Consider the following 26,526-nt stretch of genomic DNA (forward strand, 5'->3'; position numbering starts at 1 on the left):
TCAGACAACACTCAGCCCCCTTGTTTAAATCCCTAAACATGCCAAACATGACCTCATTCCACACATTCTCTTGTGTCAGTTACATTTACAAAACCCTGCTCTGAAACACTCCCTGGACAGATGTAATCGGACCCATAATCACCACACCAGAAATAAATATCTCTTTGATATCCCCCAGAGTCAAACTTAATCTATGTAAACACACTATGCAAATAAAGGGACCTAGTCTATGGAACTCATTCCCTAATGAATTGAAAAGCTGTCCAACTTTTGCCTCATTCAAAAACAAAACCAAAAAAGTACCTAATTTCATCTTCATAGTTTCCTACTTTGTGCTTCAAACTTGCACTGTATTGAGTGCTACCCAATCCTCCAATATTTATGTACCCAAGCCAAACAACTTTACCATTGTGACCATTGCCATCGTCTTATATGTGCTATCAATATGCTGTATTGTGCCAATTAATCTTTGTTAAATTATCAATCAAGCTGTCAATGCTATCAATCAGAGCTATCGACGATGTGTTTTAATATACTTACTAATCTCTCTCATTTTTTCTTACGATATACTTGTTAACATTTTATAAATTTTGCTAGAATTTCCCTACTTGAAATTATCTGTTAGATTAAGGACCTGCCTGAAACACTGTGCATAATAAAGGCTTTACAAGAATGTAAACACCATGCTATGTACCCTCACAAACCCAATGTACCTTCCTGTATATATATAAATAAATAAATAAATAAAATGAATAAAAGTGTAATGAAATAACATGCTAAACCTTGGATGTAGAAAGTTCATCCTCCAGTGTAGCTTTGCGATTGTCAAGAGCATCTAGTTGGTGCTGCATTCCATCGAGGTGCTGCAGAAGTGATGTGTTTAAATTTCTTAGGTCCAGGTACTTGCTACGAAGTTCTGGCTGCATAGACTCTACCACACTTTCTCCCATGTGCCGTTCCTGCGGGGTTAGCAAAATGTTTAGCAATAGCCTCATCCCAAGCAAAATATATATTAAATCAAGATTTAATAACTTTAATTTTAATTACTTTTAATTACGATTTAATTACTTTCTCACCAACATAATTAAATTTCAGCATCAATAAAACAAACAAGTCCCACACATAATGTATATAAAAAGTAAGAAAATTCTCAAGTTTTTAATCCTTATTAGGTGAAGATTCAGTAACATCTCTTTGCACCAAATGAACTACATTCAAAATATTAATGTAGGAATAGGCATAAACTATACTGTCAATGGTGGTATTGTTGTTCATTACTATGAAATGACCAACATCAAATGGGTCATTATCTTCAACAATTAATTTTGCAGTTGTCAAATTGTCTGGTCTGAATAAAAGCAAAATGTGTTAATTTTTAAGAAGGACATAGTATACCTCATCAATTTCTGCTTCTAGCTGCCTCATCATGGACTCCAAATCTTGCTTGCGAGTAAATAGTAAATCTAAATTTTCTGCTTCCACCTGATTTGCTTCTTTCATTTCGCGACACTCATGATCTACCTCTGCTCGTTCAGTATCCATGTTTATGAGGTCCACCAGCAGGTTGTAATCCGCTAATTTTCCTTGTAATTCTATTGTGAGATGAAAATACTTTATTAAGCAACTAAAGAATGAAGATGTATGTGCATCTGTTGGATAAATGCTTAGGATTGATTGCATTGGCTTTTTGTTAATTTCTAAATCACTGTAAATTTTCAATTTATACCTCAATTATTATACAGTATTAGATTTCAGAATAGATAAAATTACATGCATATTAGTGGCCTTGAAAGAATATTCTTAACTTATTACTGTACTGTATTTTATCCATATTAATTGAGCTGCAGCTCTCCACTGCACCATAAAACAACATTGTATGACCAAAATGGTCACAAAACCAATGTAGACCAAATCACACACTAGAAAGTGAAGGGACGACGAGGTTTCGGTCCGTCCTGGATCAAATCAATTGTGGATGGTTGATTCACAATCCACTTGAGAATGGTCCAGGATGGACCGAAAAGTCGTCGTCCCTTCACATTCTAGTATGTGGTTTGGTCAACATATTTCAGCCACATTATTGTGACTCCTCATCTGCAAAACCAATGTATCTTCTTTATTTATAAAGATTTAAAAAATAATAATAAACTGGAACATTTCAGTGTGATCACTAGGAGAATAAATAGAAAAACCTAGGAATAAAGGAAAATTAATCATTTTTGTTTTTTTATTTGTGAATGTTAAATTAAACTGCTTTGACAGAATTTGGTCAGTTTGCTCATGTACAGTACACTTACCATTACTGCATGAGAATTAATTGTGACTAATTCTAGTCAGTTTATTAAAGAAATTTTGTTAATCTGGAGAGCTTATCTAAACTGCAAACTTGTGTTTCCATCATAATTTCCAGTTTATCAGGTGGATAGTTAAGGCAACCATCCAGTCCAAGTGGATGGTTGAGCGAGGGTTCAGCAAGTAGTGATTTTGTGTTTTATACTGTAATTTGATATTAAAAAACTTAAGTACTTAAATGAGAGTTTACTTTATTTGCAATCTCAAATATTTGTGTTATGAACTATGCCCTTACCAGTGAGCTCCTGTGCCATTTCTTTTACTCGTTTGTCATAAGTTAAGAAGGTCGACTGCTCCTGCTTCATGAAGGTAATCTCCCCAGTCAGATGATTGACTTCTGTACCCAATTCAGCAATTTTTGTTCTAAGAATGCCCATAAAATAACTTTTGTCTTGTACCTGAAATTTGATAAAGATTATTTGTATCTTTTTCCCAAATCTAGTCTGCAAATAGAACTTGAAGGCAAAACAATAAACAAATATCTACTTTTATCCTCCACAGTTTTGATGGGTGGCAGCCCTCAGATATTAAATCGTGGATTAATGATTTAAGGCACCATAATGAGAAAATTGTGAGTCCTGTGCAGATTGTTGATAACTTATCAGCACCGATGTTTAACTGCATGACTAAACAGCCATATATAACATTGCTAGATCATGTACACACACTGTTTAATCACTAAACTGCGCAACACGCTTGCAGGACCTCGATGCGGGGTGAGCAATGCGCCTCCACGATCTTATATTTTTAGTGTATGATTCAAAACTCCCGTGGCTACATGGGATTCACATCAGCTTCCTCAGGGCTCTTGTAAACAGACACCATTAAAAAAAAATGGGCAATGTTCCCAGGTGTGAGAGCCTCAGTACTGAGTGAGCAATATATATATATAACTTGTATTATTTAGCCATGATAGTATTACAGAAGAGCCCGAGTGTGATAATGACTGTGTACAATGTTCAAATATTAGTAATTCAATGCTGTTCACGATGTTCACAGCACTAGCCACAGCATCACAGCATTATTTCGTCCATCTAGGAATCTTCAAACAACTTCTTAGGTTACTTTACAAAATAAACTTGTGGTTAATTATGTATTTACAGGATTTAGTGACCAGTATTGTGATAACAGCAGGATTGTGGTGATAATAAGCACTGTGCGTAGTATTGTGGGAGGAGGAATTGTGGTGAGGGAGCGAGGGAGAGAATACAGGTAGCCTCACTGTGGGGCAGCCACTCTTGTTTTGCTCATCATATGAGCTTAGTGGTTTGCTATGGTGAACAAATTTGTAGATGGGTATATACAATGTGTGTATATAGTGTAATAACAGCAAGAGAAGTATGATGGGAGGAGCTATTTTAGTGAGGGAGGTGACGTAATCGTAGCGTCGTCTGCTGGCTGCTGTGTGATTTCTCATGCAGTGTATGGTGGCCACTGTAGAGTTTGGACAATACCGGCTTACTTGCATAGTTCTGGTGAATAAAACATGTAGATAGGTATACATAACATGTGTAAATAGTGTAATACAAACAATAATAGTATGGTGGGAGGAGCAATGTTAGCGAGTAAGATGTTGGAGGAGTGAGGGAGGACTGGCTGGCTGGGTGTGGGAGCTTACACTCGTAGAGTTGTGTGTGTGTTTATGGTGTGTATATATAGTGTGTGATACTGTACAGTGTGTAAATAGATTGTATATATACATAAATTAGCATGATACATTGGAAATATGTGCCGGATATGTGTACACACGTGTCATGCACGTAACACAGTGTCTTCGGACAGTACGGATGTTCTACTGCCATAATGTATTATACGTGTTCATTATACATAGGATTGGCACGTAAAAACAAATAAAATGTATTTGGAACTGTGCGCAAAAAGTGAACAAAAATACATTCGTGGCAACTCGCGCATCCTGCCCTGGGTGCCCTACTGGCCCCGGGAGCACACACCACGGGCGAACAGGGAATGATGACGTCACACACCAACTTACGAACCCCATAGCAGCCAAAGTAAGTACAATTCCAACTTTGTTAACATATCCCTACTCAGGGAAGGGTTTTTGACACTTCTTAGTGTCAAAAAACCTTAGTTCTTATATAAATTTATTTATATAAAAAAGGGCTCTTTGATTACTTCTCGAACCAGAGATTACATTTCACCTATGACAATTCGCACACTAGCTTCCAGCAGACTTACTTCTCACGCTCTGGAAAGTAATTTTGTGAGTGGTCTTGTCAAGTCTTGGGAAGGGAGATGGTGATATATTGATATACAATACTCTTCACTAAGTGATTACTTACTATATAGACAACAAATCAAATGACTTGACAATGCCTGATAGCAATCAATGAAATAGTGAAGAAAACCAGTTATCCCTCTGTTAACTACAAGTTAAAACACTAACCACTACACTGTTCACCACAAGGTGGCAGCACAGGTTGCATCAACAGATTTAGAAAAAATGGCAGGCTATAATATCTTTGGTACATTTGATTACCTGTCTCTGTGGTCCTCTTGACCCAGTCTTCATGCCAGTTAGACCTTGCTGCGTGATAGGGCGGTCCACAACATTTATCTGAAAAAATTGGCAAAATAATATCGAACCAGTATTTGACACTAATAAATTAAAGAGCTCATTGATTATCCATGCATATATGAATGTATACATTGTGTATTTATTATTGTATTTAGAAATAATACTAGATAAATTTAGGTAGCCAAGAGCTGGTGTGGCTCAGCCCCAAGGTGGAGGAGGAGGGCTGGTGTGGCTCACCACCCAGGTAGGGGAGGGCTAGTGTTGCACAGCCCCCAGGTGGAGTGGAAGGGCTGGCATGACCCACTACCCATGTGGAGGGGTGTACTGTACCTGGTTATCACTTGTACTGTACTGTATATTAGTGAGGCTGGTGTGGCTCACCACCATGGTAGGAGAGAGCTGGTGTGGTTTACCACCATGGTAAGGGAGAGCTGGTGTTCCCACATGGCTGGGAACCCAGCAAAACTCCACTTTCTTAAATCTACTGGAGATAAGAAATGGCTAATGCTGAATCCAACTACCACCAGATGGACTGGATTAAAGGACTCCAGAGCCATGAGAGCACTGTGAAAGTCAACTACAACAACAAAGGAGGATTGACAGAGACGAAGAGGAAAGGAAAGCAGTTGATGAAGAGTATAGAGAATAGCATAAAATTCTGTTGTGAAGATGCTAGTTTCCAGAGGCAGGCGACACATATCGGTGTGTTCAGGGAAAACAACAGAGTAGCCTACACCGTCTGCAAACTTAGACCCATTGGTGAAGATGGGACTGGAGTGGGAGTGTGAAGAAAAGTGTACAAGGAAAAGTTGTTTCAAAACTGTAGGAGGGGTAAAAGCTTTAGTCATGTGGGTCAGGGTTTTACAAACTTTAGGAAGGGGGACCCTCTATGGGAACAAAGACGAAACAACACGATGAGAAATATTGGTAACATTAACCGAAAGATAATTTTGTAGGCGAGTCAACCATACAGAAAGAAGGAGGTGGTGAAAGGGAACAGGGACAACAGGAGGGGTAAAAGTCAAAGCACGACATAGTGAGAGTGAGGGTGCCATGGTAGGAGAGCTGGTGTGGTTTACAGTACCACCATGGTAGGGGAGAGCTGGTGTGATTTACCACCATGGTAGGGGAGAGCTGGTGTCATTTACCACCATGGTAGGGGAGAGCTGGTGTGATTTACCACCATGGTAGGGGAGAGCTGGTGTGATTTACCACCATAGTAGGGGAAAGCTGGTGTGGTTTACCACTATGGTAGGAGAGAGCTGGCATGGGGGAAGTCAAGTGGTGTCAGTGATGGAAGCTGTTGTCAAGGGAGACAAGCGGTGTCAGTGGCGAGATCTCTGCTTCAGTAATTGGTAACACATGGCTGGCGCTGGCTGCCACCACCTCGATGTTTCACTCACTGTCTGCTTTTTTCAATAAATTAACTGAGAAAATGTTACCATTTCATTTTTTTCTAACACTGTTCTATCGTATTCCATAGTCAAAATGAAGAATTCATAATAAATGGGTGTGTCAGTGGTGAGGGGAATGTATTAGGGGGAGTTAGGAAGTCAGCTAGCCTCTATGGGAGTGTCGGGCGGCGTGGTGAGACGAGTCCAAGTCTGGCCTGAGTGACCAGCTGACTGCTGCCCCATGTGGCTCCCCGCTGCTGCCTCAATACAACCCGTACTAAACTCTAGAATATTTTATCATTTCAGTTGCTTGTAACATCGCTTTATTATATTACGTAGACAAAATGAAGAATTCATAATAAATGGTGGTGTCAGAGAAGTCTGGTGGTAGGGGATGGTGTCAATGGTGAGGGATGGTGTTAGGGAAGTCTGGTGGTGTGGGATGGTGTCGGTGGTGGGGGATGGTGTCAGAGACGTGACTGATGATGAAGAGCTGGCAGATTATTATCAACACCTAAAGGGCATGAAAGATATTATAATGAAGCAGCGCACAACCAAGAAACAAACTAAGATTCAAAAGTTTTCGTACAGTTTCACAGTAGGCCTACAGGACCAGCACCCAGCCCTAGCAAGGACTCCTTTTGTGAGTCAGGTGCAATTTTTCCTAATGCAAATGTGTCCTGGCATATGTATATGTATTAATTTTTTTTTTTTTTTTTTTTTTTTTTTTTTTAAGAGAGTGGTTGGGGCCAGATGGATGGAACGAATTCTGCACTGGAATGATTCGGCTTCGCCCCATATGATTCATTCACGTGAACTATACAGTGTGTACAGTAAATTACTGTACACACTGTACAATAATTACCGTAATTACTGTATATGCAAATCAAATTTAGATTTACATAAACAAATCTTGGGTTCATACCTTGAAGATATATATTGAAGTTGGCAGTAAGCATTACTTCAAACAAGGATAAAACACTAAAACTTACTATAAACTAATGTCAAATTTAGCATATGGAAATCTCAATCTATTTTTATGTTACATGTTTTGCTAATATAAATATCACTGCTCTAATTGTTAGCTACAAAGTTGTTATCCCAGTACACCTATTCATTCCTGGTACAGTACTAGTGTAATGATTTGTTTAAATCACTTATGAATAAAGACAATCAAAAGAAAACTACCCTTCCTTTAAACCTTTCATCATTTCCAGCTTTTTTATCCTCATTTATTCCTCCATTATTCCCCACAGCTGTAAGAGTTCATTTTCTTCCTACAAATCATGAGGGTATATATGTTACTTACAGGTGTACTAAAACCTTTGCCAGTAGCCACGCCAGTTCTAGTACCGGGGCGCTGCATGCTTGCGGTGGAGAGAAGTCTAGAAGCTGTTCCTGGGGCATTTCGAAGTGCAGCACTCGCAGGACGAGCAGTGATAGGGCGACCGGATGTTGTGGGCCTACTGTTGCCATCTCCCTAAAAGCAAGTTGAATGAGATAAATTACAATGAATACAATTTTTAATTACTGTAATTCAAATATGTTGCCCTGCTTACTAATAAAATATATTAATTTAAAGGAATACAAATCTAGGAATAAAACTCTAGCAACTTCTCAATGTCTACAGTAAATAAAATGAGACCCATTAAAATAATTTATGCAGTCCATACTCAAGTCTTTGGAGCTTTGCATAATGATGCAATTTTCCACATCCAAAATATTGTAGCTCATTTTGGATGTGAAACTCACATGGATTTTGGATATATCAAAACTCATTCTGTTTTAAAATTACTTAAGCTTCACTTAACACTTAAGGTATGCAACCATATTTATTTGAACATTAGTTTGATTTCATTCTCATTGGGAACTTATCCAAAAGAATTTAGGGTGAAGGAAATTTCAAATTCCAAGGAGGACGCGAGCAACGCCTGCCAACATGGGAGATGAGAAGCAAAGAACAGACACGGCAACCTGCATGATCGGTGCGAACAGCTTCAATAGGGAAGACAACACACGAGCTGCTGAGACCAAGGCACCAGGGCCCAGGAACAGCCCCAAGCGCCTCCACATTCTCCTCAAGCCAATCCGAGGACAACGCCAGGAAGGAAAAGAAATGCAAGACCGAAACCAACAGGCCATGAGCGCGCAAACCCACAGCAACCAGTGAAGCTGAAAGGATGGGAACCTGCATGTGAAGCTGCACTATGCCAACATCCCGAGGAAAGGCAGGGATGAACAATCAGGCATCGAGGTGTTAAAACTCGCCCCCCAGGTAAACCTGGACCTCCGTCAGAGCCTCATGCCACTCAAGCTTGAGGGACCGACAGAACATATGCCAAGCCTCCAACGACAAAACAAGGCAGTCCACAAGCCAAGACAACTCCGGAAACTCAAAGAAGAATCAAACTTGAAGGAAGATGATTCAATAAAGAGGCGTAATCCAGGTCGTACAGGAGGTAAGCCACAATGGCTTCCCGCACCTCATAAGGTGGGATGCGGGAAGCCGAAAACCTCTGGAAAGACAGGACCGATGAACTTGAAGGGACACGGAACCGAATCCGGAGAGGGGCTGACACCAAATCTAATCTGTACGCGGAGGGTGTTGGGGAGGGGGAGAAAACCCCACTTCCTGTAACAGCAAGCCCCGCTCAGAGGGTACAAAAACCCAAGCAGGGTCCAACAGGGCCCAAAGCCCCAAGTCAACCCCTCCCCAGCCATGGGAACCCCCCTACAGCTGGACCCAGGGCTGAGGCATCCCCCAAAGCCCCGGCCTCAAAGGAAGAAGCCAGAGCAGCCGGAAAAGCAGGAGGGAAGGGGGGCCCCCCACTGGTCAGACCCAGACACTTCAGCAGGAGGAACCGGCTCAAATGCTTCTACCGTCACCCCAGAAGGAGCATTTCCCGAGACCGCCCAAGTCTCGAAACCAACTAAACCCTGCCCCAACTCCGAAACCCTCAAACGTTTCGGAGTCGAAACGTTTATTATAGTATATACCAGTCCGATACCTCCAGGGCACCGACGGAGCTCCCCACAGAAAAGTTTCCAAATCACATAGTGATCGGTCAGGTTCTCTGACCATCAAAACAAGCCTATGACTAGGTAAATGTTGCCAGTGATTGGCAACAGATTCCAATGCCACTGCCTGTTGTAGTGCTAAAAAAAATTTAAGTACAGTATGCCTGTATCCAAACCATTACAGTTTACATTGCATTTTTATAATGTTAAGGAGAACTTTTTAGTGTCAAATATATTTAATATATATATACTGTAAAGTATTGTACATCATGACATTACTTGACGTGTCATTGGACGGTCTCCATATGAGGCAGTCTGGCGGGTGTCGGGCCTTTCCATGTTCAGACTAGACCCACTTCCTCCTCTTGTCGAAGGTCGCTCTGCAGATCCTTTTAATAAAGAAATCAAACACTTAGAAAAATACCTCTTAATTAAAACTTTCATACATTAAATTTTTGGTATAAAAAGCAAAAAATATAATATTGTATAATTTAAAACTTTTTAATTAGGTTATGTATACAAATCTTGACAAATTTTAATGGGTGATGAAAATGGCATTAAGAATAATATAAAAAATTCTGAACTTGATAAGCTCCTGCATCAAGGTAGTGCATAATTAATCACAGAGGTGCCAAGGTGGTATGAATATGTACAATAGTCAGGTATAAGTCGGTGACAGGAATGTATAGACCACAGTAGCTGAAAAAACCAGTGTCAGTCTAGGAAGGGATATGGGAGGAGGATTTAAATAGGGTTCAAATACTGCAGTATAAATATGATCTTAAAAAACTTATAAATTTGTTATACTCGTGTAATTGTATGAGCTAGCTTACTGAATACTCAAGAGACGAGTTTGTATCTTTTATTAGTGTGTGTGTGCATTTAACAATACAGAACAAAGACAACATGAATATGTAAAATGGTTAATAATATTGATGTGAAATTTACTATAAACAGCACTTCAAGTTTCTTCAGTACTTCAGTATTTCAAGGATGTTGGGCATAAAGAGTTAGATCTTACTTTCCCCATAGTCATCAATAGGTAAGCACTGTGGTGCATCACTTTAATGCAACTGAGATTAAACATCCATTTCTTAAATTTAAAACAAATCGGCCCTTTCCCCCCCCCCTCTCCGTTTCCTATAAAGCAAAAGGCATTTATAATGATGTCACTTGGAGGAAACATTTATGTAGTCACATGGAACAAGCACTGGTGTCAGTCAAATAAGGGACAAAGGATATTTTTTAAAGTAATAAAAACACAAATAAAATATAAGGAAGAGCAGAATAGTTAGATGTGAAAGCAATAGTAATGACTTCAGGTTTAAGTGTGGCACTGGCTTACAACTTTACAAACACATGCATTCACAAAGAGTGAGAACCACAAGTGTCTAGTGATGGAGTTTCAGATTAAGGTATAAAAGCTGTCACACAAATGGCATTATATTTGACTTTATATCCTTCCAGTACACAAGAAGCATTCTTCTCAAAATGTTCAAAGTCTGTATAATCAGACTGAGTGACTATGATAGGCTACCAAGCAAGACATCATCATGCTCCTCAAGGCAAGATCACCAAAGGCCCTATTGGATAGGCTAAAGATATTCAAGGTCATTCCTTGAATATTTAAGCTCATTCATTCAAGGTCATTCATTCCATTCCATATACTTCCATCAATCGTCACTGGTGCACTCATTTTCAAATGCCCATACCAACTCATATTGGTGTTAGAGAGGCACTGAAGAAAAGCCATTTCCAGCCCAAAGTGATTAGAAAGTTCACCCCATGAACACTTTTGGCCTTTCCAAGCCCTAGTTTGCATCACTCGAACCACCAGGCAGTGATCATGCCAAATTGCTAGTTTCTTACCTATTTCTGAAATTGCCAGATGGGAACACCCTCACCAACACATTGTTTCCATCCTCAATCACATTCTGTTCAACACAAAAGAAAATCTGCGCACAGAATAATCAGGAAGTCAAAGTAAGAAACACAAGCATCTGAGCATCTTCCTCAAAAGTACCTTTCATATTCATTCAAAGCTGGAGTTTTTAGCAATTAAACTCAGATGCTCACTGAATGATTGATGCAAAAGCAGCCACAAAAACCATAAAACCATGAAAGAGAAAACTAATCTGTGCATGACGTGGTATTCTTAAAGCTTCTGGGTTCCCCAGAACCCAGAAGCCATTTAATGGGTTCTAAATGGGAGCCATTTAGTTGCATGTCTGCACTTTTTCCAGTTTGTTGATGTGCTGCTTAAAGATATAGGCACCATACAACCGCTGCATATTCCAGCTTTGATTTCACAAAGGTTTTGAACAGTTTCTTTGGTATTTCACTATCCATGTATTTAACAAAATTTCTGAAATATTCTGAAATTGCAAAGTGTAGCATAGACTATTTGCACAATATTCTGTATGTAGTCCTCAGGTGATAGAAAACTATCTACAATCACCCTTAGATCTCTTTCTTCAGAATTTTTTAAAAGATTTTCCATATAATTTGTGGGTTATGTGGGGTCTATGTTTTCCTATTCTCCATTCCGTAACATGGTATTTATTCACATTAAATATCATTTGCCAAATAGTGGTCCATACACTTATTTTGTCCAGCTCTTCTTGAAGGGCGTGACAAATGTCTAAGTTTCTTATCTTCCCTATTATTTTGGCATCATCAGCAATCATGTTCATATACTGTACAGTAATTCTGTATTCCATCTGGTAGGTCATTTATGTAGACAATGAACATTACCAGTGTAAGAACACCGGCCACGAACACGAACCCTGTGGTAAGAACACGAACCCTGTGGTACTCCACTCATGACATTTCTCCAATCCGATACATTGCCTCCGATTACTGCCCTCATTTTTCTGTCCGTTAGAGAAATTTTCATCCATGTTAGAAGCCTCCCTGTCACTTCTCAATGTATGTTCCAGTTTTCAGAACAACTTCTTGTGTGGAACTCTGTCAAAAGCCTTTCTTAAGTCCAGATAGATTCAGTCAACCCAACCATCTCTTTCCTGTAAAATCTCTGTGGCTCTATTATAGAAACTTAGTAAATTCTTTACACAGGACTTTCCACATCAAAAGTCATAATTGTCTTATTATATCCTTTTTCTCTAGGTGTTCTACCCACTTAGTTTTAATTATTTATTTCAATATTTTAACTATTACACTTGTCAATAATACAAGTCTATAATTGAGGGTTCTGCTGCCACTTTTATAGATTAGAACTGTTAGCATTTTTTACACACATTTGCTAGGACTCCTGTACACAGGAAGTAGAGAGTAGAGTAAGTATTGTTAGTGTAAGTAAGTGTACTGTAGGCAAGTACACTGTAAGCAAGTCAAACAGTGTAGAGCTTTCCTTGCAGTGCCTCTATACCATCATTATAACCTAACAGGAACATTCGAGAAGATCCTTGCTGCACCGGATCAGTGCATCACTCTGCCCAAGTAAACATTCGATAATCTTGCCTTAGTGAGTACAGTATTGGAGTGGAAAAGCTCAGAAAGCATACACAAATTTTCTGTCAATTTTTTTAAACACTGCTGTATGATTTTAACTGATTTTTATTTTTAATTACTGAACAAATAAAACTTACTGAAAATAGTATTAAAAATTATGTTTTGGGTGTAACACACAACACACAAGCCACAGTCTCATCCACAGTCGTGCTTCTTGTACAGTGATGTGACAGGCCAAACATAAGACACGGTAACATGGAGGAAAGGTTTGGGGTCTGCTGGTGTACATATATATTTCAAGAAATGAATAATATATTAATTCATAATATTATGTCAGTGTATTTATGATCATGTGCTTTATTAGTAGTAACTGTAGATAATGTGTGTTAAAAATATCGCTCTGAGTAAATACAACAAGTTTCTTGCCAAGTAAATCACTTGGGTGCTCCCCAAGGCAACATCCATCGAGTCCATAGAAATGGATTGTGAAAAGCCAGACAGGTCAACATTCTGTCATACGTGCACAAGTGAATCTATCAAACATCTCTGCAAGGGCATACAGTGTAGCCCCACTTGAATGGATAGATTATTGCTAAACCCTCATCCACTGCAGCAGATTTGTAACAAACTGCCTTAACTTCTTCCAGCATTAGTTATCATTGTCACTACTTTCTGGTATTTATTGACCACTGTTATTATATCTTCATTACTTCATATAAAATATTTTATCACAATTTGATGATAAAATTACTTGGTGTAGATAAATTTTTAAATATTTTGTTGAATTATGATACTCAGAACTGCATTTGTGATGCGATGCTGCTGAGCTGCATAAATGGCTTTCTGGCGCAAATAATTACCCTTGCAGAGTCTGCATGAAAAATTGTGTGTGGTTCCGCTTGACAAGTATATCATCCTGCCTGACTGTAGTACACAATCCTGTCCTATAAGTGCAGATCTTGCCTTAAGGACCAGCCAAATGTGAAAGCTGAGAACAAAAATTATACTAGTGGATTACTGTAATCAAATAGTGCAACTGAATAACAAGAATTATACCATACACATTTTGCCCATACATGCCAAGTTCAGGATACAATATACAGTAGTTATAAAATAGCAAGACTCATTTTAAAGCACAATGAGCATGCCTTAGCAGTATATCACAAATGTTATGTAAAGAAGTGTGTGCTTTTGATTCACGTCTATAGACTTGGAATATTGTTAACACTTTCTTTTACATTAAAACATCACACTGGCATTCGCAAACATTACCTGGTATCATAGAACCTTTAGTCATTGGTCTGTCAACTGCCGCTATTCCTAAGCGCTTTCCTGTTGGGTTAATATATACCTAGCACTAGAGAAGCAGCCAATCAAATTATCTGTAAAGTATCTGTACTGTACTATATGAAGCAACATTATCCCTGAAAAAATATGCAGTTAAATGTGTCTACATCATGTGGTTTCAAAAGTTAAGCAACTCAGTCTAGATATCAATATGAAATTTCCCATACAAAAATGTAATAAATCTGTAAAAGAAACTGCCCCCAAGGTTGATATTTCAAAAATAATGAAAACATTACCCCCTTAGGCATGTACTGTACTACAGCGCAAAATATGGGATACATGTACGTAATAGGATATGGATTAAAAATAATATTCACTAAACCAAAATTAAAGATTCTAAAGATATTAAAAGCTGGTTGTAAAGCTCTAAAATAGCACAGCACATTAAGGTATAGGTATACCAAATCTGAAGCAATTTATGTAAACTACCTCTTAAGCTGAGAACAGAAACACTTGAAATATATATACATAACACATTATTATTAAAAAAAGTACACTGGAGAATTCGGCAGAGATGAGAAATAAGCATATAGAAGAATACACTTTGGGAACCTAAATATGCCTACTGTTTCAGGCCACTTTTAAAACTAAATATGTACTGTACAGTTAAGATGTCATACAGTACATTGATCACATGCATACTATACAGTAGCCAGTTCCACAATAAATATCAGAAAAATATTAAATTCTAAAAGTTGACTTGTATAATATTTAAAAACATGCACATTACAGTATTTGTAATTCTATAAGTATGATGCTGACAAAAGTAACAGTCACCTGACTTATTTAGTCAAGATAAAAGCTCTATGGGCAAGTATGCTATGTACAGTTCAAACATACCACTCACATTCATTACAATATATAACAGAGTTGAGACAGATTTTTATTGCACGTGAAAGGATTTTCCGCAATTTAGGATCCTTCATTTACATAGCATTTCTACTTTTACTACAGATGGACTCTGGGAACATCAAAGATATTTGATTCCAGTGTAGTACTGTATCAAAGTTCTTTTTGCAAACCTCTTAAAACGTTTAATTTTAGGATTGGTATATCGAGGTCTAGAGTTTTAATTTTTTTTTTTTTTTTTTTTTTTTTTTTTTGAGATATATACAAGAGTTGTTACATTCTTGTACAGCCACTAGTACGCGTAGCGTTTCGGGCAGGTCCCTGGAATACGATCCCCTGCCGCGAAGAATCTTTTTTTTATCCAAGTACACATTTTACCGTTGCGTTAAACAGAGGCTACAGTTAAGGATTTGCGCCCAGTAAATCCTCCCCGGCCAGGATACGAACCCATGACATAGCGCTCGCGGAACGCCAGGCGAGTGTCTTACCACTACACCATCGGAGACTGTAACTGAAAAGACTGTAGTGAAATATGGAGAATGCACAGGAGAATGTGTGTAATGCTTTTATATACATAATATTTAATGATCTGAACACAGGCAGGGTAATTTGGTTGAATATACATACTGTGCCTAACTTTTTTTGGGGGGTTGATGATAAACATAGTTACTTTTCTTCCCCTTAATATAACTTTTTTTTTAAGGCCTCACTTAGAGTATAAAATGTTTCCACAAAATACAATTTAATCACAAAGCATGTGTACTAGATTTGATTAAAATGAAAGGGGCCCCAAGACAGATATGCGTACAGAAGTCAAAGTAGAATTTGAGAATTATTTTTAAGGTGTTTAAAAATCAAACATTCTCTACATCAACAAAATTATATTTCCCAAAGAGCACTTTGGGAGCTGCATCATTCAAGATTAGCCAATTATGAATCAATTTATTAATGGGATTGACTATATTTTTGGGTCTCCTAACAACTGGTTCATTGACACACTGATGATACCATCGTGCCAGTACAAATAGGTTGTAAGTTGGTCAGACCATGAAGGAGCTCTTGAGGTATGACTCACAAATGGACAATGGAGAAAAGCAAAACACTGCATACTAATATGACAAAGCAGAACCATGATACTTCCTTGATAAGGATACCTGCTGATGGTTACAGTATGTTAAATACAGTCTAATTCAATAATTCACTGTGTCGGGGGGACAGGAACCCAGAGTGTATTCATACATGTTAGGCTTTTATCGAGATCCTCCCCCCCCCCCACCAGGGTCAAATTACTGACTCCACCCAGGATGCAACCCCACAACAAGCTGACTAACTCCTAAGTACCTACTTGCTGCTAGGTGAACAGGTGCATTAGGTAAAAGGAAATGTACCGAACCATTTCTGTCCCGCCCGGGATTCGAACCCAGAATTCTCGATCATGCGTCGAGAATGAACCCAACTGTGCTACTGGGACCCTACAGTAGTACAATAATTTTGTGTTTACTTCTAACCTTATCGATGGTTTGGAATTTTGGCTACATTTTTTATTACTAGCAAATAATGCAATGATAATTGACATGCTTCAAAATCTTGAAATTTAAGAATATTAAAGAATACTCAAGTACAAATAAAAAAACGCATAAATAAATCATTGAATAGACAAGGCAGGAGGCACATGATATGTGCAGTCTGTGAATTATGTGCATTTTAGAATCTTTATATACTGTACTGTACTTTCTATATCAAACAAAGCTTGACTTGAAAGAGGAGGCAAAGTTGAGAGCATTACAGTATTATATTTCAAGAGAAACACCAAGTGATTGGTGTGGCATCCCTCATTTCTTATGATCTCATAATCCATCATCCCAGGGGGGGCTGATAGCCGAGTGGACAGCGGTCTGAACTCGTAATCCTAGGGTCTGGGTTCGATCCCTGATGATGGCAGAAACAAAATAGGCAGAGTTTCTTTCACCCTGATGCCCCATTACCCTAGTAGTAAATAGGTACCTGGGAGTTAGAAAGCTATTATGGGCTGCTTCCTGTAATTACCTAAGTGTAATTACCTGTGTGTGTGTGTGTGTGTGTGTGTGTGTGTGTGTGCGTGTGAGAGAAAAAATTAGTACTGTAATTAGTAACAGTTGATTGATTGACAGTTGAAAGGTGGACCACAACTAAGTGAATACAAGTTTGACATTATTTCTAAAATCTTTGACAGAATGTTATTTCTATGCTGTGATGAGGTCCACTTGCCTCTTTCGTCCAATACCCAATCCGAGTGATTTTTTGTTCCATTCTTATTTTCCATCTTACACCAAAGTAATTTTGAAAGTGATTTTGGTATAATCAGCAAATGACATGAAATAGAGGGTAATGTTCTTTTAATGTCTAATATAAGAGTAGCAGAGTGAGGACAGTGCCTCATCATAGCAGACTTTTGATTGTATTCCAACTGGATTTTGTTTGTTTTACTGTTACTAAGTGACCACTTTAAGCAAGACCTCACTATACTGATGAAAACTATCTTACAGCAAATTAAAATTATTCTAAAAAAATAAAAGGACAAGATTCTCATCTTGCTCATTATTTACCTGCAGTGATAGGGCGCTGATCAAAGGAAGTTCCCAAAGCAGCACGATCAACAGGTATTTCGTCCATCTTGTGTACATTTGCTATTTTTATCTTTACCTTTTGTGACTTGTCTGGTCCCCTCTATATCCTGAAAGTAATAATCAGTCAGTCTCAAACATAAAATGGAAAATTACAATTATGATACGTGTATACAGAAAATAAACATGTCTTCTCTTGGTGCATCTCATCTCATATGCTGGAATGTTGTAATAAATATAAATCATGCCTTTCTAGCTCTTTCCTTCAGTTGTACTGTACTTGTATTTGCCTGAGAATTCCCCCGCCATCTCTAGTGGCATCATAGATTACAGTACAGTGTGCATCATTTGTAGTAATTGGTAGTTGCACAAGAGATTAAGGTGGGTCTGACAGCTGTCAGTGGCTGGAAAAAGTATTCTATCGTCTACGTTCTTCAAAATTTATAAAAGGGTTGGCAATTAGCTATCATCCCTCATAGGTAGAGGAGTATACCTTCTATATTTGTGTTATAGCCTGTCAGCCATCTGCTTCCATGAGCACAGTCACTGATAATTACAAAAGGCTTTGCAGTATGTAGGATTAATATACAAGGATCCCTCAACATCACTGCATTCCTACATTTAACTGTATATGTAGTGAATTTGGTAATATATATTGCCTGAATTTACCAGAGCCACCGTTTCTAGTGGCCTTGACAGGGTCAAAAAGCTGGTAGCTTGTCAAAGGCCCTTTCCATTATTCCCGAGGATTTTTTCCTAGCTGAATTTTAAACAGAAGTACTGTACAGTGCTGAATTGTCTTGGCATTTACAGTTTGTGGGTAGGTGATTCAATGGATTTATTACCGTATGGGTGAAAAAGAATCCGTTTTCTTTCCTGCATTGTGATTTATTACGTTTAAAGCTGTACCCTTTGTGCGCATTACATTGGCGCTTTTAAATAAGTAGTCTGGATCAGTAGCTTCCTATTTGTTCAGTACTTTAAAAGTCTCGACGAGATCAGCCCTATGATGTCTGATATGGTGATTAATGTAATAAATTTATTTAATTTGTGTAATTTAGAATAAAATTGTTAACCATATAAAGTGAGCGTGGTTTTTACAACAATTGTTCACCAATTAATTTCTTATACAGAGTGTAGTCATTTATTATTAATTCAATGACTAATTCATTGTGTCAGGGAACAGGCAGCCAGTATGTACACTGTTTACATGTTAGGATTATATTGAGGTTCCCCCCAAGGTCAAATTATTGACCCTCCCTAGGAGGCAACCCCACAACAAATGGATTAACTCCTGGGTAGCTAGTTACTGCTAAGTGAATAGGTTCATTAGGTGATAGGAAATGTACACAACCATTTCTGTCTCACCTGGGATTAAAATCTTGAATTCTAGATTGTGAGTCAAGAACGAACCCAACTGTACCACATAGGATCCCATGAAGAATATATTATTTACCAATGACAACACTAATAATATACTGTATATTTATATATATATATGTTTTTAAGTTGAGGATTTTTTAATTAATTAGTTTAACTATACGATTTATTTTCGAAGTCTTCTTGTGATAACTTGACAGCCTAATTCATCACGTAAATGAATGGTACAAAAGTCATGTCCTTACTCTTTAATTAACAACAGTTCTATAGTTGTGTACCACTGTTGTCTCCTCCACGACAGCAGACTACGAGGAGGTTTCCAGGAGGCAGTTCCGAAGCAGACTTCCAGGTGAGGGAAGAGCGGTGCTGGAAACTCACCAGCTGGAATGTTTGTGTTGTTGTGGACGGTTGCCATGACAACACCAAGGCTCACTCCAGTGTTGCCAGATCCAAATTCCTGAAAGTAGCGAATTTCTAGTAAGAGTAGCGAAATTTTTTGTTTAGTGACTGATACGGGTTTCAAAGTAATATATTTTGATATATAGAGTACACTACACGATGTTAATTGTTTTATTAATATTATTTCTGCACACACACACACCACACACAAACACCACACACACACACACACACACACACACACACACACACACACACACACACACACACACACACACACACACACACACACACACACGCGCACACACGCACACACACACACACACACACACACACACACACACACACACACACACACACACCTTGTTGGGACGCGAACAAGGGGACACAGGTGGAAACTGAGTACCCACATGAGCCACAGAGACGTTAGAAGGAACTTTTTCAGTGTCAGAGTAGTTAACGGATGGAATGCATTAGGCAGTGATGTGGTGGAGGCTGACTCCATACACAGTTTTAAATGTAGATATGATAGAGCCCAGTAGGCTCAGGAATCTGTACACCAGTTGATTGACAGTTGAGAGGCGGGACCAAAGAGCCAAAGCTCAACCCCCGCAAGCACAAATAGGTGAGTACAAATAGGTGAGTACACACACACACACACACACACTTTTTTTAACCTAAAAAGGGGTTCCACCTCTGGTGCAAGTGTATGGACCCATAGTCTCGGAGAAGAAAATAAAGAGTACCCAGAGAAGACCTTGTGGATCCTCACTGAACACTTTGATATTTTCTTCTACCATCCCTATTCTTTTAGTATATGTGTATATATATATCTAACTTTATTTTAAAATTTCATTACACAGAGAGGGTAATGCACAACTTGAAGCCCAAGTGACACGTACCCCTGGAGCCCGACCTATTGTGTAACTGGAGCCCAACCAGTTGTGTAACTGGACCCCGACCAGCTGTGTAACCGGACCCCGACCAGCTGTGTAACCGGACCCCAACCAGTTGTGTAACCAGACCCCGACCAGCTGTGTAACCAGACCCCGACCAGTTGCGTAACCAGACCCCGACCAGCTGTGTAACCAAACCCCGACCAGCTGTGTAACCAGACCCCGACCAGCTGTGTAACCAGACCCCGACCAGCTGTGTAACCAGACCCCGACCAGCTGTGTAACCAGACCCCGACCAGTTGTGTAACCAGACCCCGACCAGTTGTGTAACCAGACCCCGACCAGTTGTGTAACCAGACCCCGACCAGTTGTGTAACCAGACCCCGACCAGTTGTGTAACCAGACCCCGACCAGTTGTGTAACCAGACCCCGACCAGTTGTGTAACCAGACCCCGACCAGTTGTGTAACCAGACCCCGACCAGTTGTGTAACTGCAAGCCTAGCATGAACGACCCGAATAAAACCTCTGAATCACAACCATGCATGAACCGAAGCCCGACCATGCACAACCCGAAGCCCCAGTAACACCCCCGGAGCCCGACCAGTTAAGAAACCGGAGCCCGACCAGTTATTTAACCGGAGCCCGACCAGTTATTTAACCGGAGCCCGACCAGTTGTGTAACCAAAGCCCTACCAGTTGTGTAACCGGACCTCGACCAGTTGCGTAACCGCAAGCCTAGCATAAACGACCTGAACAAAACCTCTGAAGCACAACTATGCACGAACCGAAGCCCGACAATGCACAACCCGAAGCCCCAGTAACACCCCCGGAGCCCGACCAGTTAAGAAACCGGAGCCCGACCAGTTATTTAACCGGAGCCCGACCAGTTATTTAACCGGAGCCCGACCAGTTGTGTAACCAAAGCCCTACCAGTTGTGTAACCGGACCTCGACCAGTTGCGTAACCGCAAGCCTAGCATTAACGACCTGAACAAAACCTCTGAAGCACAACTATGCATGAACCGAAGCCCGACCATGCACAACCCGAAGCCCCAGTGACACCCCCGGAGCCCGACCAGTTAAGTAACCGGAGCCCGACCAGTTGTGTAACCAAAGCCCGACCAGTTGTGTGACCAGACCCCGACCAGTTGTGTAATCAAAAGCTTAACATGAACGACCCGAACAAAACCTCTCAAGCACAACCATGCATGAACCGAAGCCCGACCATGCACAACCCGAAGCCCCAGTAACACCCCCGGAGCCCGACCAGTTAAGAAACCGGAGCCCGACCAGTTATTTAACCGGAGCCCGACCAGTTATTTAACCGGAGCCCGACCAGTTGTGTAACCAAAGCCCTACCAGTTGTGTAACCGGACCTCGACCAGTTGCGTAACCGCAAGCCTAGCATAAACGACCTGAACAAAACCTCTGAAGCACAACTATGCACGAACCGAAGCCCGACCATGCACAACCCGAAGCCCAGTGACACCCCCGGAGCCCGACCAGTTAAGTAACCGGAGCCCGACCAGTTGTGTAACCAAAGCCCGACCAGTTGTGTGACCAGACCCCGACCAGTTGTGTAATCAAAAGCTTAACATGAACGACCCGAACAAAACCTCTGAAGCACAACCATGCACGAACCGAAGCCCGACCATGCACAACCCGAAGCCCCAGTGACACCCCCGGAGCCCGACCAGTTAAGTAACCGGAGCCCGACCAGTTGTGTAACCAAAGCCCGACCAGTTGTGTGACCAGACCCCGACCAGTTGTGTAATCAAAAGCTTAACATGAACGACCCGAACAAAACCTCTGAAGCACAACCATGCACGAACCGAAGCCCGACCATGCACAACCCGAAGCCCCAGTAACACCCCCGGAGCCCGACCAGTTAAGAAACCGGAGCCCGACCAGTTATTTAACCGGAGCCCGACCAGTTATTTAACCGGAGCCCGACCAGTTGTGTAACCAAAGCCCTACCAGTTGTGTAACCGGACCTCGACCAGTTGTGTAACCGCAAGCCTAGCATAAACGACCTGAACAAAACCTCTGAAGCACAACTATGCACGAACCGAAGCCCGACCATGCACAACTCGAAGCCCCAGTAACACCCCCGGAGCCCGACCAGTTAAGTAACCGGAGCCCGACCAGTTATTTAACTGGAGCCCGACCAATTGTGTAAACAAAGCCCCACCAGTTGTGTAACTAGACCTCGACCAGTTGTGTAACCGCAAGCCTAGCATAAACGACCCAAACAAAACTTCTTTAGCACAACTATGCACGAACCGAAGCCCCAGTGACATCCCCTGAGCCCGACCAGTTAAGTAACCGGAGCCCGACCAGTTGTGTAACCAAAGCCCGACCAGTTGTGTGACCAGACCCCGACCAGTTGTGTAATCAAAAGCTTAACATGAACGACCCGAACAAAACCTCTAAAGCACAACCATGCATGAACCGAAGCCCGACCATGCACAACCCGAAGCCCCAGTGACACCCCCGGAGCCCGACCAGTTAAGTAACCAAAGCCCGACCAGTTGTGTAACCGGACCCCGACCAGTTGTATAATCAAAAGCTTAACATGAACGACCCGAACAAAACCTCTGAAGCACAACCATGCATGAACCGAAGCCCGACCATGCACAACCCGAAGCCCCAGTAACACCCCCGGAGCCCGACCAGTTAAGAAACCGGAGCCCGACCAGTTATTTAACCGGAGCCCGACCAGTTTTTTAACCGGAGCCCGACCAGTTATTTAACCGGAGCCCGACCAGTTGTGTAACCAAAGCCCTACCAGTTGTGTAACCGGACCTCGACCAGTTGCGTAACCGCAAGCCTAGCATTAACGACCTGAACAAAACCTCTGAAGCACAACTATGCATGAACCGAAGCCCGACAATGCACTACCCGAAGCCCCAGTAACACCCCCGGAGCCCGACCAGTTAAGAAACCGGAGCCCGACCAGTTATTTAACCGGAGCCCGACCAGTTATTTAACCGGAGCCCGACCAGTTGTGTAACCAAAGCCCTACCAGTTGTGTAACCGGACCTCGACCAGTTGCGTAACCGCAAGCCTAGCATTAACGACCTGAACAAAACCTCTGAAGCACAACTATGCATGAACCGAAGCCCGACCATGCACAACCCGAAGCCCCAGTGACACCCCCGGAGCCCGACCAGTTAAGTAACCGGAGCCCGACCAGTTGTGTAACCAAAGCCCGACCAGTTGTGTGACCAGACCCCGACCAGTTGTGTAATCAAAAGCTTAACATGAACGACCCGAACAAAACCTCTGAAGCACAACCATGCATGAACCGAAGCCCGACCATGCACAACCCGAAGCCCCAGTGACACCCCCGGAGCCCGACCAGTTAAGTAACCGGAGCCCGACCAGTTGTGTAACCAAAGCCCGACCAGTTGTGTGACCAGACCCCGACCAGTTGTGTAATCAAAAGCTTAACATGAACGACCCGAACAAAACCTCTGAAGCACAACCATGCATGAACCGAAGCCCGACCATGCACAACCTGAAGCCCCAGTAACACCCCCGGAGCCCGACCAGTTAAGAAACCGGAGCCCGACCAGTTATTTAACCGGAGCCCGACCAGTTATTTAACCGGAGCCCGACCAGTTGTGTAACCAAAGCCCTACCAGTTGTGTAACCGGACCTCGACCAGTTGCGTAACCGCAAGTCTAGCATAAACGACCTGAACAAAACCTCTGAAGCACAACTATGCACGAACCGAAGCCCGACCATGCACAACCCGAAGCCCCAGTAACACCCCCGGAGCCCGACCAGTTAAGAAACCGGAGCCCGACCAGTTATTTAACCGGAGCCCGACCAGTTATTTAACCGGAGCCCGACCAGTTGTGTAACCAAAGCCCTACCAGTTGTGTAACCGGACCTCGACCAGTTGCGTAACCGCAAGCCTAGGATAAACGACCTGAACAAAACCTCTGAAGCACAACTATGCACGAACCGAAGCCCGACCATGCACAACCCGAAGCCCCAGTGACACCCCCGAGGCCCGACCAGTTAAGTAACCGGAGCCCGACCAGTTGTGTAACCAAAGCCCGACCAGTTGTGTGACCAGACCCCGACCAGTTGTGTAATCAAAAGCTTAACATGAACGACCCGAACAAAACCTCTGAAGCACAACCATGCACGAACCGAAGCCCGACCATGCACAACCCAAAGCCCCAGTGACACCCCCGGAGCCCGACCAGTTAAGTAACCGGAGCCCGACCAGTTGTGTAACCAAAGCCCGACCAGTTGTGTAACCGGACCCCGACCAGTTGTGTAATCAAAAGCTTAACATGAACGACCCGAACAAAACCTCTGAAGCACAACCATGCACGAACCGAAGCCCGACCATGCACAACCTGAAGCCCCAGTAACACCCCCGGAGCCCGACCAGTTAAGAAACCGGAGCCCGACCAGTTATTTAACCGGAGCCCGACCAGTTATTTAACCGGAGCCCGACCAGTTGTGTATCCAAAGCCCTACCAGTTGTGTAACCGGACCTCGACCAGTTGCATAACCGCAAGCCTAGCATAAACGACCTGAACAAAACCTCTGAAGCACAACTATGCACGAACCGAAGCCCGACCATGCACAACCCGAAGCCCCAGTAACACCCCCGGAGCCCGACCAGTTGAGAAACCGGAGCCCGACCAGTTGTGTGACCAGACCCCGACCAGTTGTGTAATCAAAAGCTTAACATGAACGACCCGAACAAAACCTCTGAAGCACAACCATGCACGAACCGAAGCCCGACCATGCACAACCCGAAGCCCCAGTGACACCCCCGGAGCCCGACCAGTTAAGTAACCGGAGCCCGACCAGTTGTGTAACCAAAGCCCGACCAGTTGTGTAACCGGACCCCGACCAGTTGTGTAACCAAAGCCCGACCAGTTGTGTAACTGGACCCCGACCAGTTGTGTAACTGCAAGCCTAGCATGAACGACCTGAACAAAACCTCTGAAGCACAACCATGCACGAACCGAAGCCCGACCATGCACAACCCGAAGCCCCAGTGACATTCCCGGAGCCCGACCAGTGAAGTAACCGGAGCCCGACCAGTTGTGTAACCGAAGCCCGACCAGTTGTGTAACCAGACCCCGACCAGTTGTGTAACCGCATGACTAGCATGAACGAACCGAACAAAACACCTGAAGTACAACCATGCAAGTACAGAAGCCCGACAATGCACAGCCCGAAGCCCAAGTTACATACCCATAGCCCGAACAGTTATGTAACCGGAGCCCAACCTGTTGTGTAGCTTGACCCCGACCAGTTGTGTAATCAGACCCCGACCAGTTGTGTAACCGAAGCCCGACCAGTTGTGTAACCGAAGGCCGACCAGTTGTGTAACCGAAGGCCGACCAGTTATTTAACCGCAAGCCTAGCATGAACGAACCGGAGCCCGATCATGAACAACTAGAAGCCAACAAGTCACGCCCCCGGAGCCCAACCAGTTGTGTAATCGCAAGCCTAACAAGCAAATCTCTCACCCAACCCCCCCACCAGTGTGCTAAGTAGGGTGCCAAAAAGGTCCATTTTGGGGCCAACCCTTTTTGTCATGTACATCAATGACATAGATGAGAAGATTACAAACCAAATCAAATTTGCAGATGACACTAAGATCTATGGTAAAATGATAAGTGAAAGCCATATTGAAACCTTACAAAGAGATCTACATGAACTCCACAAATGGTCAGATGACATTTTAATGTCGATAAATGCAATTTGTGACCACCATTTGGTCACCACTTGGTCCGGGAGACATCTCCCGTCACGCAGGGTGCAGTTGCGCCTCCACAGATCTCCAGTATCATCTTTTGATACTGGTAATGGCTCGAAAGGGCCACCACTTACGGGCTATTCATGCCCGTGCCACCTCTTGGGTGGCTTAATCTTCATCAATCAATCAATCGATAAATGCAAGACCTTGCATGTGGGGGCATAACAATCCACGTCACAACTACCTAATTGACAGCACTACCTTTCAACAGATAGATGAAGATAAGCACCTTGGAGTCAGAATACATCACGTGAGGCATAGTAATACACAACACAACTACCAAATCATCAACATTATCTTGGCGTCAGAATCCATCTATCACTGACAGTAGTACAAACAGCCCCAGAGCGGCTGGGGAGGCAGCAAGTGGCAGTAAAAAAACAAACCAAACCCTGGGAATAATCATGCGTACCTTTACCTTCAAGGAAAAGAAAGTAGATCTTCAATTGTATAAGTTTCTGGTGCGCCCCCACATGAATTA

General features: G+C 42.0%; 1 protein-coding gene across 5 annotated transcripts in view; it reads right to left on the bottom strand.

The window, feature by feature from the left end:
* Positions 1 to 26,526, bottom strand: part of LOC123764436 (intraflagellar transport protein 74 homolog) — a 42,231-nt gene that overhangs the window by 10,075 nt on the left and 5,630 nt on the right. For 3 of the 5 annotated variants that reach the window (XM_069316125.1, XM_069316126.1, XM_045752296.2), the window contains 8 exons: positions 19,199 to 19,410; positions 17,556 to 17,683; positions 9,583 to 9,692; positions 7,595 to 7,765; positions 4,853 to 4,930; positions 2,588 to 2,750; positions 1,396 to 1,592; positions 783 to 959 (listed from right to left, as the gene is read on the bottom strand). In XM_069316125.1, the coding sequence (XP_069172226.1) occupies positions 783 to 959; positions 1,396 to 1,592; positions 2,588 to 2,750; positions 4,853 to 4,930; positions 7,595 to 7,765; positions 9,583 to 9,692; positions 17,556 to 17,622 (963 nt within the window). In that variant the 5' untranslated portion in view covers positions 17,623 to 17,683; positions 19,199 to 19,410. Of the gene's footprint in view, positions 1 to 782; positions 960 to 1,395; positions 1,593 to 2,587; positions 2,751 to 4,852; positions 4,931 to 7,594; positions 7,766 to 9,582; positions 9,693 to 14,046; positions 14,107 to 17,555; positions 17,684 to 19,198; positions 19,411 to 26,526 lie in introns of all 5 variants that reach the window. The other 2 variants (XM_045752295.2, XM_045752294.2) reach the window with 1 other exon arrangement.

The sequence above is a fragment of the Procambarus clarkii genome, chromosome 82 (genome assembly GCF_040958095.1).
Source record: "Procambarus clarkii isolate CNS0578487 chromosome 82, FALCON_Pclarkii_2.0, whole genome shotgun sequence".
NCBI classification, from domain to species: Eukaryota; Metazoa; Arthropoda; class Malacostraca; order Decapoda; family Cambaridae; genus Procambarus; species Procambarus clarkii.